The sequence below is a fragment of the Fundulus heteroclitus genome, chromosome 1 (genome assembly GCF_011125445.2).
Source record: "Fundulus heteroclitus isolate FHET01 chromosome 1, MU-UCD_Fhet_4.1, whole genome shotgun sequence".
NCBI lineage: Eukaryota > Metazoa > Chordata > Actinopteri > Cyprinodontiformes > Fundulidae > Fundulus > Fundulus heteroclitus.
Window position 1 is genome coordinate 37,752,991 of NC_046361.1, and position 17,798 is coordinate 37,770,788.

At 41.0% G+C, this 17,798-nt stretch overlaps 1 protein-coding gene across 1 annotated transcript; it reads right to left on the reverse strand.

The window, feature by feature from the left end:
• Window positions 1-235: 235 nt before the first annotated feature.
• trim101 (tripartite motif containing 101) lies at window positions 236-16,248 on the reverse strand. The gene is made up of 12 exons (XM_036142448.1): window positions 16,141-16,248; window positions 14,569-14,787; window positions 11,419-11,591; window positions 11,159-11,336; window positions 10,966-11,061; window positions 8,961-9,038; window positions 7,517-7,672; window positions 7,332-7,354; window positions 7,121-7,245; window positions 5,032-5,447; window positions 1,212-1,317; window positions 236-710 (listed from the first exon to the last, which is right to left on the reverse strand). Exons 2-11 carry the CDS (start codon window positions 14,749-14,751, stop codon window positions 1,231-1,233), a joined length of 1,515 nt encoding a protein of 504 aa, XP_035998341.1. The 5' UTR covers window positions 14,752-14,787; window positions 16,141-16,248; the 3' UTR covers window positions 236-710; window positions 1,212-1,230.
• Between the last annotated feature and the right edge of the window lie 1,550 nt (window positions 16,249-17,798).

Sequence of the window (17,798 nt, forward strand, 5' to 3'; positions counted from 1 at the left end):
TTTCAGTGCTTTTATTTTGAAAACGGCTCACCCAACCAGATGTCACGGCCTCCAACCAGTGCAGAAGATGCATTTCTAAAACTTTGTATTTTTGCGTGGACTAATGACGTCACAAAGACATGTTTTGGTGGGATTTAATTAGTTTTTTTTTTATTGGTTCTGAGATCAGAAACATGTTTCCTTATATTTAGTTCAAAAACTACAAAAAAATTAACAAAAACATGCTTTACACGGTCTGTTCTGAAGTCCCCAACCAGAATCCAGTTTATTACAGTAAGGATAAAATCCAGAGTATCTTTTGGGCTTGTTGCTCTAATGCACGCCTGTAAAACAGCCCAAAATGAACTCAGACACCTTCACAACTTGACGCCAAAGCAGGTAAAAGGCCACAGTTTTCACCAAAACAGGATCCATCAGCAGCTTACAGCCAAGGCAGCCCAGAGGATCCTGAACCTGTGACACTTCAGGTTCTTCTTTTTAAATACAACGGCCTGTTAAAAAAGTCGTAGTATTTATTCAAACTCCTCCTTGGTGCTGAATAACCAACAAGAATAATATTCATCATGGTTGAAGCAACTGGATCTCCTTTTTTCCTCCTGCTGCATCAGCAAGAGACGCAGGAACTGGGTCTACACAGAACCTGGACCGAGGAGGAGGATGATGAAGAGGAGAGGACCGCAGAAAGGTGGGTTCTGGTTCTCCCTGTTCTCCTGGAAGAATGCACACGAATATAATTATAACATAATTCATTATCTAGACACACATCATCTCATGGCCTTTTATGATATATTAAAATCAGACTGAGACTGCAGCTTCGGGGCAGTTAAGAACATGACAATGAATTATTTTTCATTTTGAACAGCGGATTATCCAAAGCTCGTAATGCATATTGAGCTGTTGTCCTGTGTTTCTATGGTAAAGCAGTAAGAGCTAAAAAAACAACATTTGAACCTGTAGTTACGAGATTTGACCACAAGGTGTCATTACAGGGCAAGAAAAAAAAAAAAAAAACAGCAGGGTAATCCAAACCAGTTTTATTTCTAAAGCAACACCTTGCAGGACCAAAGTGCTGCTATACATATGAAAATCCACAAATTTAATTAACTAAGACACATTAAAAAATAAAAAAATAAAACAATAAAATAAAAGTGCCGGCAAAAGCCAGAGCAAAGAGATTACAGCTGTGTGGCGTGTGTGCATCCATATCTGACCGTTGCGGCTGCGCTGGTTTCATAAGTGGATGAAACAGCCGATATAGGACCAGAACCTCTGCAGGATGACCAGCAAGGCCAGCAGGTAGAAGATCAGTGTGACAACCTGGAAGGAAGACCAGAGAAACAACAAGGGAGGGGGTCAAACTGCAGTCTCTCTTCCCCAGCAAGCCTTAAACAAGTAACTAGGTCATTAGCAGGGATCCACAAAACAGGTCCAGACTGCAGAGAGGATCATCAGGGCTGATCTTCCATCCATCCAGGACTTTTACTGATCTGAGGTCAGGAGAAGGGCAGCCAGCACATCTGCAGATCCCACACATCCTGCACACAAACCGCTTAGACCAGGGGTGTCAAACTCATTTTGGTTTAGAGGCTGCATTCATCTTAATCTGATCTCAAGAGGGCCACACGAGTTAACTCATTGCAAGATTAAATAGAACTAATAAATGTGGACTTGTTGTTGATTTTTATATTAAATGAATTTCACTTTTACACAATATATTATGAATAACCTCAGCGTTTTTAAGAAAAGTATGTGCAATTTCAACAATACTTTTACTCAGTTAAACATTTACTTGTGCATTATGCATAAGAACTGATCACAGTGATAATACAATGTTGAAAAAAAGTTATTCACATTTTTTGGAACTTAAAAACACTGTCCTACATGACAAAATACATCAAACAGATAAAAATTAAGAAATGATTTAAATTTTTCCACACCTAAAGCTTAATCTGCTAATTAAAACACAGCGCCCCTCGTGGACAATATAGGAACTGCACATTTTCAATTAAACGAAGTACATGTTTTTTTTCAATAATTGTTTTATCATGCTCTTCCTTTTATTTCCTCTTTCACCTTTTTTTTTCTTCTTGTTCTTCCTTTCCTCTCCTACTTTCCCATTGTAGTGTCCATATCATTTGAGATATTCCCCGCATGAATCATAATAAAACTATTCACATTCATAAATCAAGCGGAGCACTATGGCAAAAGCAGTACTGCTCCACTTGTGAAAGTCAAATCTGATGAGCTCTTTTTGGCACTAAGACAACAATTCTTATTGCCACATTACCAGAAAGGACACTGGGAACATTTTTTATTTTTTTTTAAAATAATGATAATGCATTTAGCCACAGGGCCGGACTAAATTGTCCGGCGGGCCGGATTCGGCCCGCGGGCCGTATGTTTGACACCGCTGGCTTAGACCTTTAGCTTCAGGTCGGCGCCACAGAGACAGGCGTTCAATCTGATGAACACAATGAGCACCTGACATCCCGCTGTGAGTTAAAAAAAGCACATTTACTCTTTCGCAACTTCCATTTATTAATTTTTCTTTCCATATTACAAAAAAAAACAGCAACAACAATACGTGTGCATACTGCTGCATATATACTGATAACTAATATCTGTACGCTGTAACTGCTGTCTGATGTCGAGGTGCTTGACTGTGCAAGCAATCATTGCCAATGAAGCTGTTTCTGAATCTCTAGACATTCTGTGGAGGTGATTTGCTCATCTGATTCACGTCTGCTGGACCAGGGAAGCATCTAAAAGGTGCCGGACAATGGCCCTTGAGGACTGGAGTTTTACATCGCAGGACCAGAGTTTATAAAAATAAAGATTGGAGAGCTTAAAGAAGGGACTACCAGGGAACGGTTGCTCATCCCCAGCAAGAAAGCAGCGTCTGGCTATCAGCCTCTGGAGTCGAGCATCTAGCTGCAGGCTGTGAAAGGTTCGACACGGTGCCTCCAGGTTCAGGTTTAAGAGGCCTGGATGTTCTGAAGGGAAATCCCCCCCATGGCCGCGCAGGATATCAGCTGTCCTGAAAGGTTATCCTTTGGCAGAGTTCCCCAGAGGGTGGACCCTCCGTCACCTGCACCTCCTCAGCACTCAGTCCTTTCTCCTCACATCGACACGTGAAGGAGGACAGCTAAAGGGCAACGCCAGGCGTCAGCCGCCTTTTCTGTTCACAGAGCCACTTCTGCTGCTGCAGCCACAACATCAAATCAGTCTACCCAGTGTACTAAATTAAATGTTTTATTTTGAAAGGTAAGGAAATTAAAACTAAACTTGCTTTTGTTTTCAAGATTTTGCAACGAAATGAATCGTCAACCTTTGGCAAAAGAAGAAAACTCCTCTTTGTTTTGTAGAATGAGGTCAGCTGAGCAAGGCCCTTCCATAATATAATAATAATAATGGATAAGAATGTTAATGATAACATAAATATGGAAAATGAAGCAACATCTGTAGCTCCCTTATAATTAAAAATGTACAAAGTATGAAGCTAAAAGCTTTACACCATTTGTGCTCTGCTGCTGTAGATAATAAACACAGATGTTGCATAAAAAGCTACAGAAGACGTGCTAAGACCACCTTTACGTGTTGGGTTTATAATTAGAAATATTGCTGTTGTAGAACATTTAATTGATGTAACTCTGATCACATCTTGTCCAGATGCACCTGCGTAATTACTGTGTTTCCTTTTACCAAGGACTCAAAAAGGAGTTGTGTTTGATAAGAACTGCGTCGCACCAGTGTCTGCGCTCCTGAAGACTATTCCCACTTCCTGTTAACCCAGAATGTAATAAAAGTGTAATGCGTCCTTTTCCTCTCGCTCTCTTTCCTGACTGCGTTGGGACAGAGACATTCAAACGCTCCATGCCTTTGAATATATTTGTAAAGACAAAGATGCATCTTTCTCTTAACTAGTGTGCTTTCCTTCTCGATGACGGTTAAAATCCACCACACTATTTAGTTTGATAAAGGACCCACATGTGTCTCTGGAGCTACATGAGCTGCAGGAGATGCTGCGTTTAAGCCGTTTGCTGCTAATCGGTGTTAATTAACCCCTTTATAAAGGCAGGAGTGTTCAAATCAGGAACACTTAGGAGTGTTTTAACACCATGCCAAAAAGAAAAGACGACAGCAACGATCTAAGAGATGCAAGTGTTGTCTGCCCGTCTGTCTGGGAGGCACTTTCTTCTCCTCCTGCTCTCGGTTTTTCTGTTCCTGTGTAATATTTCCCTCTGTAAAGCTTTTCTGTTCATGTTCAGCACTTTGAATCGTCTGGTTACTGAAAAGTGCCGTAGAAATAAACTTGCCTTAAAAGCCGGTTTCTGAACATTTTGGAGTCCAACAAAACCCACACTATATTTAGTGGCACTTCTTTCCAGTTTTCTGCTGCAACAGACCCTAACCCCCCCCCCCCCCCCCCCCCCCGCCTTCACCATTGCATTTGCTTTTAACCGTTTGTCACACTTCAAAAACGGAACTAAAAGTAAGTACAATCTTCTTGAAATTACTGTATTTTTCCTTGATTCTAGTGGCTAAATAAGACTGTTTGCAAATGGGATGAGTATTTTTACTCCTAAAATAAGATAATTAGATATCCTGCACTTGAAATAAGATGATGGAGACGAATTGTTCTTAATTTAAGTGCAAATATCTTATTCCATTTGCAAATAGTCTTATTTACCTGCTCAAATCAGGGAAAAATACACAACTTTCAAGAAAATTTTACCTACTTTGAGTTCCCTTTTTGCAGTGCATCATCTGTATGTGTATGTTTTGTATTCCACTCATTTTGCTGTTTCTTTAGTTCTTAATTTGTATCTCCCTCGTACGCTGCCTCATTGTAATAGAGGTTTTTTTTCTCTACTGAGCCTCCCGTTTAAAAATAGGCTTAAATAAGCTTTTGATAGAGAGAAAAGCTGATCATCAGCAGAGAACTTGAGGCTGAGCAGCTAGCTTTAGCATTCCGCTCTCATTAAGCGGCTGCATTTTGATTTTTGACCAGAACGGCGTCTGATAACCAACCTGCTGGGTGCTCATCCCCTCCTGCTCCTTCCTGATGCTTTCCTCTTTCTCAGGAAGTGGCGCCTCCGTCACGCTTCGAGCCTCCACCCACTCCACCTTAACCAGGCCTGCTCCCACATCACCCACACCGGGCTCAGGCGTGTCCGGCTGTGGATGTTCTCCAGCAGACCCTGAAGAACCGCTCGCCGGTTCAGGAGCTGGAGGAGGTGGGTCAGCTTCCAGTTCATCAGGCTGCGGTGGCTCTTCTGGCGGAGATATGGGCGCTAGAACCGGCTCTTCAGCTGGTTTTTCCACCGTCTGCAGGTCCTGGACTAAAGTTTCTTGATATTGTTCTGGTTCTGTGTTCTGGATCGAGGGTCCTTCAGGTTCTTCTGGCTCTGGAACAACTTGTGGTTCTTCAGAACTGTCTTCTACAACTGTTGAGACAGAATAAAATACTAATCAACTTTTCTTTGCCTTAAGAAATCTTTATTAAATCCTAATATCTGAAGGCTTGGATTTTAAAAACCCGATTATATCGACGAGCGAGACTGGATTCTGACTCAAACAGAGTTTTTATGCCCAAGCTCCAAAGATCAACACTAGGAACCTTTTTTTACTGGTGTTATTGTGTCTTTTATGTGAGATTTTATTATTTAAATCTAGTCCAACACGATGAACATAAAGGCTAGCAGGCTGAGGTGTTAAGGCAGATAAAGTTATGAATTGCACCAAATTCTGCGCAGTTCTGAGCAGAAACCTTCGGTTCTCTGCAGGAAGTCTGAAGGTTTTATTTTTTTGGCACCACTGTGAGTTCAAGCACTCATCAAAATCAACGTAAGAACGGTTTCAGAGGAAGAGAGGGAACTTTTTGGACCTGAGCTGAATCTGAAGGGACATCTGTGGCAGGGCTCACCAACATGGGGCCCTCAAGCCTGTTCAAGGAACAGCACAACCCTCCAGTGAGCTGCCTTTAAAATTATATTTTATTTAATCGTACTTGTGTTTACACAGATTTAAAATGATAAAAGCATTAAAAACATGTTTATATTACATAAAGTTAAGGTCAGCTCTGACTCCTTCAGTTCAAAAGTCTGTACAGGTAGCCCTTTGTATCACACCGTACCAATACGCTGCAAAAACAAATCTAAAAATAAATAAAATGTTCTTAAAATTTGTGTTTTTGTCCTAGATTTGAGCAGGTAAATAAGATCATCTGCCAATAGAATGAGTATTTTGATCCCTAAAATAAGATAAATAGACATCCTGCACTTGAAATAAGATGCTGGAGATGAGCTGTTCCTGTTTTAAGTGCAAAAATCTCATTCCATTAGCAAATAATCCTATAATAATCTTATTTACCTGCTCAAATCAAGGACAGATACACTCATTTTAAGAAAATATTACTTATTTTTAGTTCCATTTTTGCAGTGTAAAGTAGCTCTAAACTTCTAAAAGGTTGGTCACCCCGGTAGCGAAAATCAAGATGCTAATTCTTCAATTAAATTTTTTTTTAAAACACTTTAATGTTTCCTTTTTAAGTTTGTTTGCTTTATTTTTAACATTTAGTTGAAATGTTGCATTAAGGTGGAAAAAGTTTGAACTTTTTTTTTTTTTTTTTTACATTACAAGAACTCAGCATTTTATCCGGGGTCTGGACTTTTGAGAGAACCGTGTCATTTTAGTGGAGTTGTATTTTTTAGGGATGCACGACGTATCTGCTTTAAATCGGTACCGGACGATGTCAGCATCGGCCCGATTAGTCAAACTGGGCCAATATTTACAGCTGATGATTGTGTTTCTGGAAGTGGTTGGCCTTGCGGTATTTGTTTATCATGTGACGGTGATGCAACGCAGGACTTATGGCCATAACAGCAATGCTAACATCGGACATCGATGTGGGCCTAAATTTTCATATCGGTGCATCCCTAGATTCTTATTTATAATTTTTTTTCATGGCTTTGGGTATCACTTTCCTTCTTGATTTACCAAACTAAACTTATGCACTCCCGTTTCCAAATTTATTCACCTAAATTTTACCCCCAGAGAAGAATCCCCTTACTTTCAAACACAGAAGAGAAGAATTTCCTTTGTTCCTTCATTTTTTCACCTTTGTCAAAGTCTACGCTCCTCAGCATTTCTTCTTGCCGGCTAAAATCAAACCTGTAGAGCCTCAGGTTTTCATAACCCGGTTTAATTGTCTCTGATGGACCAGAGCTGCCGGCTGCAATCACTCTGCAGAGGAGACGAAACATTAAAGGAAGACAAACGGTAGGTATCAACTCCGCAAATGTCCTGTTTCACTTATTTCTAATACTTACTTTGAAATCAGTTCTTTTGAAGCCTAAAAACGGGGGAAACAGAAAAGTGAGAATGAGAGAAAACTTTGATTATTACTAGCAAACCTGCTGATAAAGAACAGCTAAACGGACAAAGTCCTCTAAAACAGAAACATTTACCGGTGACAGCGTTTCCTGCACGACGAGCAGGGACAGGTGAGACCCACCTGGACAAATGCAGCCATATCCAGCTCCTCCATGCTGCTCTCTGCGCTCGCCAGCAGCTTCCTGTTGGCCTCCATGCTGTCGCCACAGCAGCGCATCAGCATCTGGTTGTGGTTTATGGTCTCGTCTTCCTCGGAGCTAATTCGTTGCGTCATGACCTTCAGGAAGGCAGGAATAAGAAGAACAAACATTTGCTTCATTGGGTGGAAGTTTTCAGTCCAAAACTATTCATACCCCTGGGAGATACGGGCCTAAAATCATCTTTTGATTTGACAAACATGTTGGTTTGGACGTCTAACGGTTGCAGCTCATAAATCGGAAACCTGCAGAAAAATTACTTTAACAAGGATCTTATTGAGGGCATCATTCATTTTCAACATGTCACTTTTAATTAGATGAAATAAAAATAAAAATAAAAACAGTTTCTCTTAATTTTGTATTTCCACCCTATTTTGTTTTAAATTACAATTATTCTAAATCTAAATTTGCCAAGACTATGAATCATTTTTGGGCTTTACTGTATTAACAGTCAATAGTACGCAGAAAGATTTTCAGGAGAAAAAAAATGTTTGTCAACTTAAGCAGAAAGTAATAAAGGTTAGGTGCATTTCCTCTATAACTGTAATTTGAGTCTGGATCCGGAGAGGATTTCTAGATAAACCAGTGTTTCTAGTTTCTTATCCAGTTCATTAGTTGCTCAGACACCAATAAGCAGACGTCTTGAGCCAAATCGTGAATCTCAGGGGTATTATGAGCATCCTGATGGTAGGAGGTGCGAGGAGGAGAAGGACAGACTTACTGGGACGTCTCCTGCAATAATGAGAATGATGCTTCTGTGAAAACAAAGAAGCGTTGAGTTGAAAGGCAAAACTCGACATTTACAGTTGTTTCACCATTTCAACTCTCTACTGAGTTCATGACATATAGACCATGACTAAAATGTCCAAAATGCCACCAGGCTGAAATGAGCCTCCTCTAGCAGAGGGTCTGGCTCCGCCTGAGTGATAAGGAAGCAGGAGGTGTTCAAAGTAGAACCGCTGAAAGGAGTCCGCTGAGCTGCTTTGAGCATTTTGTTGAGCATTCATCCTGAATGTCTCCATTTAGGGGGTTCCTCTGCTTGTTTTACAGGGTGGAGACCCTGGGATGGATGTTTATAGCAAAGAAGAGATACTCTCTTAGAACAAAAACACATAAACTCGAGGCATCGTCTTCACAATGTTTGCTTTTGAGACATCATGGTGAAAATCAGTGCTGCACAGACGGCATGTTGAAACATAGACACCTGAAATGTGTGCACACACACATATACTGGTATACCGTATATATATATATATATATATATATATATATATATATATATATATATATATATATATATATATATATATATATATAGCGCCTGTTGCGTTACGTTAAAGCGAATTAGATAAAAAGATCAACTCTGACCTTGCGTCTGTCCTCCAGGATGGAGAACATGCTGCTGAACTTGTCACACACGCTCTGTTTCTGGGTCTTGTAGTTCTCCTTCAGAGGATTAAGAGAAATCCAGGAGGAAAAGGTTACTTTCATAAAACCCAGGAACGGAAAATGTCTCTTTTCTATGCACATTTGACTGAGAAACATGTTCAGATTACATTTCTTACCTGGACCACCTTAGTTTACAAGCATTCTAATTAAGACCAACAACCCAAGGTGCAAAGCATGCATCACTGCATCCTTTGCACCTTGGGAACTGGAAGTTGCTGCTCTCTTACTTCCTTTTCGTCAAAACGAAATTAAATAGATCTGTGAGTGGAGCTCAGCACTGAGCTATCGTTCCTTCACACTGCGGTTGAGTTGGTCCGCACGTTCAGGCTGAGATCCCGGCTCAACGCCTCCTCCTGGAGGTGGTCTGGGTCTCTTGATGTGACGCTACAGTCAAACGACTTTGAATAGTTGGCATGGACAGAAAGCGGTCGTATAAGCTCGGTCCATTTACGTTTTATCAAGCGATGACGGCTCTAAGAAACTCTCTAGACTGATGATAACCTCCTCAGGCTTCATATTAACAGCCTATATATGAACATTTTCCCATATTTAACGCAAACCCGTATGCATTTTACGGTTGTGGGTTTGCAAAGACACAGAAGTGTTTAGTCGTGTCAAAAAACAGGTCTGTTTTGATCATTGTTCTGTTTTTTTCACATGTCCTGCAGCAACATGGCAGGGACACCACCTGGAGAAGCTGGTTCCCCACATGTTCACGTCTGGCTCTTCAAAATCAGTTTTCTCAATATGAAATGCTAATTGGCTTTATTGGCATTATTAAACAGAGACTGGATCCTGCATTGAAGTATGCAGGCCACACTGACGTAATATTAACCTGAGTTTGCATGAACTTTAACCCTTTAAATTAATGGTCTTTGTGCGTAAATTTGTCTTTCAGAGTGCTGAGAAGGACAGAAGGCCTGCAGCACTCAGCAAGTAGTAAAGACAAGATATTAAATAACTTTGTTACGATGATGTCTGCTGGCAAAGATATTGTAACTGATTGGTCGCTTGGACCAAATGTTTTTTTTACATTTACAGTTTTACTCTAACAATAATTTAAATATTAAGCTGCTTCACGTTTAGCTCCAGCCGTATTGAGATAGGATCAGGGGTCTGCCGCCTGCAGGTCCAGAGCCACATTTGGCTCTTAGATTCATTCCAAAAAAAGGTAAAAAACAAAACAACTGGATTTGTTTTCAGTAGCTGAAGACGTTTCGCTTCCTCTCCAGGAAGCTTTCTCAATTCAAAAAGTCTGGAGTAATGTGGAGTACCAAGCTTTATACTACTGGGAAACAAAGACCTTGTAATGGCTTAGATAACATGCAGATTCAACAGAAACAGGTCCACCCCTTAGTAATGGGCGGTCGTTAAAGCCATTAAGCCAGCAGATTGAACTGAAACTGGTCCACTCCTCTGTAACGAGGAGTCGTTAGGGTCGTTATTGGCTTGTCTTAAAGGAACAATGTTTTGATCACCTATATGAGGGTAAGAATTAAGGTGATGATTGGTAACAAGTCCAGTTGCTTTGTTTTTTTTACCTTTTTTGAAATGACCAAGACCTGAATGACTGAGAATCTTCACCAGCTCTTAGATTCACTGAATATATTAAACGATGAAATATTGACCTGTTTAGTTTTTCCCCCCCAATCTTTTGTTCTGCCCGCCTCCTGCTAAACTTGGTGTAGAACCAGCACTGCCCAACCCACCACTACACACCCACACCTTTCAAGCTCACCACCACCTCAGAGCAGCACCCAAATTCCACTAAGTGATGCATTTAATTATTGTTATTTCTGCAGAATCACAAAATTTGCTAATTCATTTTAAATAAATTATATTTAAACTCTTTTTTTTATTCTTCTAGTTGTCCTTTTTTGCAGGTTTCTCTCCTTAAAGGTGCTGATGGGAAACGAACAGATACCTCCACAGCTCTACAGGCCTCTTCTATCCCGCCGATGAGGGCCTGCAGCCGGTCCCTGAACCCAACCAGGGAAGCGATGCCTTCACTCAGCTCGTCCTGAGGAGCGACAGAAACATTTATTCCTCCGCCACCTCTGAGCTGGCGTCGCCTCGGGAAAACGGGACATTTCGCCCGACGCGGCGCATCAGGTCACCTTCTGCTGCTGGTGGACGTCCGTCAGCGGAGCCACCCGGCAGGACTGGTGAGCCCCGAAGACTTTGCAGAGCGAGCAGGTCGGAAGCTGGCAGGTGAGGCAGTAGATGTTCAGCTTTTCACCCTCATGGTCCGAACAAGTCGCCTCAGCGGGAGGAGGAGGAGGAGGTGGAAGGGGGCTGGAGAGGAAGACACAGCTGAGTCTGCTTTAGTCCTGATTCTGTCGCTCTGGTCTCAGAGTCCAGGCCGACTCTCCCTCACCTGGGGATCTGGTTGAGTTCCTGTTTGTAGACGTCGATGATGTTCTCCACCAGCAGGTTTCTCTGCAGGCCGTAGACGCCGTGGCGGTCCAGCACCACGTCGTGTCTGCAGGTCGGACACCGGAAACGGCCGCTGTTCACCAGCATGGTGGTTCGGGCGTGGAACAGAGATGGCTGCATGTAGAAAAACAAAAAGAGGATGCTGAAATGTTATTAGGACGCTCAGCTTCTGGTTCGTTCACCAAGTTGTTATTTATTTTCCTGATTTCTGTGCTTCCTTAGTTTTGTCATTTCATCCCATTAACTCCCTGGGTTCTCTTACGGCTAATTTGTTATCAGTCAACTCATCCGTTTCCATTCAGTCAGGATCATTTCCTTCGATTATTACCCCTTAAATTTTTCCCTTTTTGCTAAACTTCAATGCATGTTATGCATATGAATGTAATGCAGGAATTTTATGTGATTTCCATCCACTGTCCTCCGGTAATCTGAAATCAGGTCGCAGCAGCCCACCCTCCAGAGGAAGCTAATTTCAGCCGCTTGGGTCCAGAATCTCGTTCTCAGATACTTTAACTCATCTGACTGAGGCAGAAATTGATCCCCCAACCCAGATGGGGAGATTCACCTTTTTCCAGGCGAGGACCATGGCCTCAGACTTAGAGGAAGAGCAGCGAACTGCTGCAGGTAATGACTGGAAGAAGCCAACAGAACCATATCGTCATCATAACAAGTAAAGATGAGATCCTGAGGTTGGGATGCTTTCCTGCAGCAGGGGCAGGGGAGAGATGGATGGAGGTGAAAACACGACAATCCTGGGAGAAAATCAGTTCGAGGCAGCGGCCGACCTGAGAGCAGTGGCGTCTCTGGCACGTTAAGTTAAGTGGGACACAAAAAACTCGCCACCTATTAGCAGCAACTAATTTTTTTTGTGATGCACACAACCTGACTTTGATCAATTTTAAATTAAATATATAAATTAGCATAAACCAACACACTAGAAATCCCATTTTATATAAGCCAAATGTAATTTTGTTTTTATACCTAAAATTACAAATTAAGGTTTTCTAATAATGTTATTTCATTGAACATAAAAGATTCACATCAATCCTTCAATAAGCAAGGACAACCAACCATCATCCAGTGTTTTATTTTGTTGGAATTTTCCTACATTTTATTTCAACTGTTTTTTTTAACTTGTTTTATTTTCAAATATTTTAATCATGTAAAGCACTTTCCATTGTCCTTGTACTGAAATGTGCTATATAAATAAATATTGCGTGCCTAGATGGTCTCACACGATCCTGCAGAACGTAAACGTAACGTCTGCATTTACAGCGTTCTGATTGGACAATCAGAGCTTGGGGACGTAGGATTTGTGCCCCACAGCTGTCTACTGAGAGCGTACTGAGCATGCTCAGTGCGATTACAGATGTTCATTATTTAAACAAACGTTGGTGGGCTGGCCCCCAATATCAAGACGTCTCAGGAGGATTTAGCTGCTGAGCTTGTTAGTTTTCTGGCAGACTTAGATTTATAGACACAAAAGTTTATAACAGAATCTTATTGGTAAGAGAAACTGTCTTTTTAACAATATAAAAGTCCTGCTGATTATTGTGAACATAGAGCTCCACAGCGACATCTTGTGGGGCGTGACCACTGGCCCTAAATCCAGAGACGCCACAGCTTGAAGCTAAGGTGGAGCTGCACCTTTGAGCAGGAAAACAGTCCCAAACATACAGACTTGAAGACTGATGAAAGTTACAGATCCTCTCCATCCAATCTGACCAAGCGTGAGCTGTTTAGGCAGTGAATGGCGAAAAGGAAACCTGTTCTGTAGATGTGCAAGGCTGATAGAGGCACCTGCAAAAAGCCTTGCAGCTGCTGGAGAAAGCAACTCTACAAAACGCTGACTCAGGGGGACTGAATACAAATGCATGCCGCACTTTTCAGGTTTTTCTTTAGGAACAAAACAAGAAATAAAACAAAATGCATCCTTTTCCTGCTACGTCACAGTTATGCAATAAGATCCTAAGAACAGCCTTTGAAGTTGGTTGCAACGAGCCCAAAAAAAAAATCAATGTTTAATGGGTGTGAACACTTTTGGAAACTGATACATTTTCTGATTTAGTATTTAGTAGATCAAAAAAATGTTGTTGCATCAAACCTGATCATATTTCCTATAAAAGACGATCTTTACTCTCTGTCTGTAGATCCTGATCTCTGAAGTGTTCAGATGCTATAAGTTTTAGTCTAAAAAGGGGCTTCATCTCTCAGATAAATGTTCTGCAGTAAAGTTTGAAGATCGTTGGGTCCCCACAATTAAAATCAATGCAACACTGGAAAAAGAGAACTAAAAGTAAGTAAAATGTTCTTGAAATTAGTGTATTTTCGAGTTTAAATTATCTGCTAAAATAGGAACGTTTTTGAGTCAAAATAATACTCTATGTGCAAATTATATTGCTTTGGTGATAACTGTCAAAATTTCTTTTTGTTATTCCTTTGTTTATGTCATGGTACAAAAAAATACCAGCTAAACACGGCTTTCGGGACTCCTGTTAGAAATACGTTGTTTATTGTGTGCAACATTTACAAAAACCTGCAAACACTGCAAAAAGGGAAGAAAAAGTAAATAAAATGTTCTTGAAATAATTTTTTCTTTGATTTGAACAAGCGAGTTTAAATTATGTCCCCATAGAATAAAAATTTTTGCACCTAAAATAGGAACAGCTCATCTCCATCATCATATTTCAAGTGCGGTATACCTAATTATCTTATTTTAGGGGTAAAAACACTCATTTAATTGGCTGATAATCTTATTTACCTGCTCAGATCAAGGACAAATAAACTAATTTCGAGATAATTTCACTTATTTTTAGTTCCCTTTTTGCAGTGCACCCACATAGACTCAGAACAATAGCAACTAATAGGTGACGGCAGCTGATTTTAATGCTGCCAACGTGTGCATACCAGTTAAACGTCCTCATGTCCCATTTTAGACGCAGATAATCCGCACACGCTCGGTTCTGCATGTGTGTGTGTGTTTTGTTTGCGGTATGTGTGCCATGCAGCACTGGTGTTTGGAGTTTAATGATCACACGACGTATGGCGGCTGAGCTTCATGCACGCAGACGAGCCAAACGTGGGTGCAGACCTGATAGAGCTCGTTAGCACACTTCCTGCACAGGTTGTGCTGGCACGGCAGGATGACCACGGGCTTGTTGAAGATCTCCATGCAGATGGGGCACATCAGCTGCTTCTCCAGCGATGCCAGCGCCGCCTCACGCTCTGCTCCCTGGCTGCTCTGGAGGCAGCTCAGGTCCGCTGACAGAGACATGGCTGCTGGGCCACACCTCACCTCTTCTAGCTGCTGCTGGAACCAGGAAATGAAAAACATGTTGCTCATGAATCAGTGCAATGTCCTGGACAACTAGTGAGGTCTCCAGACATAAAAACGGCACCAAATTCAGCGTCAAACTTCTTTTTGTCTGGTTGATTTTGCAGAAACAGGATGGTCACTTTGATGCATTCCTTATATTTTGGTCTCTGGTGAATTGATCTTTAAAAACTTGCTCTTTGAGATTAACGTTGCCTATTTGGGGGGTATTCAGCCCAAAAAACAAAAAGACGATTGTGTTGCATTGCAAAAATACATCCATCCATTTATTAACACGTCCATCCCTTGTGGGGTCACAAGGGTTGCTGGTTCCTATCTCCAGCTGTCAATGGGCAAGAGGCAAAAATAGAACTAAAAATTAGAAGTTTTTTCTTGAAATGAGTATGTTTCCTTGATTTAAGCAGGTAAATAAGATTATTTGCCTATGGAATAAGATTTTTGCATTTAAAATAGGAACGATTCATCTCCATCATCTTATTTAAAGCGCATAATCTTTAATTATCTTTTTTTAGGGGTACAAATACTCATTCCATTGGTAAATAATCTTATTTACCTGCTCAAATCAGGGGCAAATACATTAATTTCAAGAATATTTTACTTATTTTTAGTTGTCCTTTTGCAGTGTGGCGAGATGTAATGTGACAGATCCAACAGGAATGGCTTGTTTTGAGCATCTTTCACCACAAAGATGGAAAAGGAATGGTTACACTGCAAAAACAAAACTAAAATTGAGTCAAATTTTCTTGAACTGAGTACATTTGTCCTTGATTTGAGCAGATAAATAAGATGATTTGCCAATGCAATGAGATTTATGCACTTAAAATAGGAACAAGTCATCTTTAGCATCTTATTTCAGGTGCAGTATATCTAATTATCTTATTTTAGGGGTCAAAATACTCATTCTATTAGCAAATAATCTTATTTACCTGCTCAAATCAAGGACAAATGCACTAATTTCAAGAAAATTTGACTTATTTTTAGTTCCGTCTTTGCAGTGTACAAAACATGACACTGGACCAAAAAGGTTAAGTTGGTTCAAGAGGAGCAGCTTGATTATTTCTCCCATCCCTCCATTTTAACCCTAATTCCTGCTTTTTTTCGCTGAGAAAGCTGTTGAACTTTCCAGTCCGGCGTCAGAGCTGAAAATAGTCCTCCGCCACCTTAAGGTGAAGCTTAACGGAGATCTTTTTTCTTCTCCAGGTTAGCGGGTCACTCTCAGTTGTGTCGCGGCCCAGAATAGACGGCCCAGGAGTTCAGCGAGGGACGCTCCTCTCACGGTAAAGCCACCCGGTCGGAGAGCATGACAGCAGAGACCAGCTGGCTCCTTACCTGGCTCTGGTTCCTCCTCACCTGTGCGTCCTCCTCCTCCAACACCTGGTCCTGGACTGCCCGGTCCGATGGTCCACCGCCCGGCTCAGGGTCCGCAGCAGCAGTGGGAGGACTGGGTTCTGGGCCGTGTGTGTTGGAGGAGTCAGATTTCAGCTCAGCGCTGCTGAAATGATCCCGACACACACACACACACACACACACACACACACAGAAACACACACACACACACAGAGGCCATATGAGGAGTCGGCTGGTATGTGGACAGATTAAGACCCTGCTGTGCTGGGCTCCTCCTGCTCCTGCACCCCGACGTCCTGGAAAACCTGTTAAACGATCATTTAAAGGTTTGCAGAAGAAACATCACGCTTCAGATTCATGCAAACGGTGACTGCTGTTCTTCAGAACTCCTGTTTTTCTCCTCCGACATGCTGGAGATCATCCTGCGGACTGATGATGAGCGGTCCTTGTCCTCCTGGTGCTTACACTGCAAAAAGGGAATTTAAGGTAAGTAAGATTTTCTTGAAATTAGTGTATTTGTCCTTGATTTGAGCAGGTAAATAAGATTATCTGCCAATGGAATGAGTATTTTGACCCCTAAAATAACATTATTAGATATACTGCACTTGAAATAAGATGATGGAGATAAATTGTTCATATTTTAAGTGCAAAAATCTTATTCCATTGGCAGATAAACTTATTTACATGTTCGAATCAAGGACAAATACTCTCATTTCAAGAGAATTTTACTTACTTTTACCTCCCTTTTTTGCAGTGTAGAGCTGACCTGTGTGTCGCCTGCTTTTTGAGAACCGACCTCAGGTTCTTCAGAGAGCTTCAGATCTGGACCAAGATGTCCAGGTTCTCATGTTTGAGCTGCTCCATCAAGCTGGAACGCTGCAGACACAGAACTAAAAATAAGTACAATTTTCTTAAAATTTGTGTTTTTGTCCTTGATTTGAGCAGGAAAATCATATTATCTGCCAATGGAATGACTATTTTAACCCCTAAAATAAGATAATTTGAAATACTGCACTTGAAATAAGATGATGGAGATGAGTTGTTCCCATTTTTGTGTGTCTGTGTGTGCTGTCTGGCTGTGTAGCATTAATAATTGTTGTCTTAATGCTCCGCTTGATATATACATGCAACAAGCTTTATTAGATTTTATGCTGGGACTCTTTCGTGTTCAACTGACACAGAAACGGGAAGGTAGAAGAGGGAAAAAAAGGAGAGAAACAGATGAGAGAAAATGCTAAAAAGGTAGAAAAGGTGTAAGAAAAAGAGGAAAGGGAGCGAGCAAGATAACATCCTCTGAGTCTGCTTCTACACCTGCAAAGAGAGATACAAAAAGAACAGCAAAACCAGCTGATAAAGAGAGTTGTTCCTATTTTAAGTGCAAAAATCTTATTCCAATGGCAGATAATCTTATTTACCTGCTCAAATACACTAATTTCAAGGAAATTTTAATTCAATTCAGTTTTATTTATATAGCGCCAATTCATGAAACATGTCATCTCAAGGCACTTTACAAAGTCAAAATCAATCATATATACAACTTACTTTACTTTACTTACTTTAAGTTCCCTTTTTACAGTAAATCCACATATCATTACCAAATTACAGCTGATTTGCTGAAAGCTGCTCTAGAAAGACGTCTT

Excerpts from the sequence above, each read along its gene's own strand:
- trim101 (XM_036142448.1), bottom strand. The coding sequence starts at position 14,751 with ATGTCTCTGTCAGCGGACCTGAGCTGCCTCCAGAGCAGCCAGGGAGCA. Across the intron at positions 7,673-8,960 it reads TCCTGGAGGACAGACGCAAG|GTCATGACGCAACGAATTAG; the intron begins GTCAGAGTTGAT and ends GCCTTCCTGAAG. Across the intron at positions 1,318-5,031 it reads AGGGGATGAGCACCCAGCAG|GTTGTCACACTGATCTTCTA; the intron begins GTTGGTTATCAG and ends TCTTCCTTCCAG.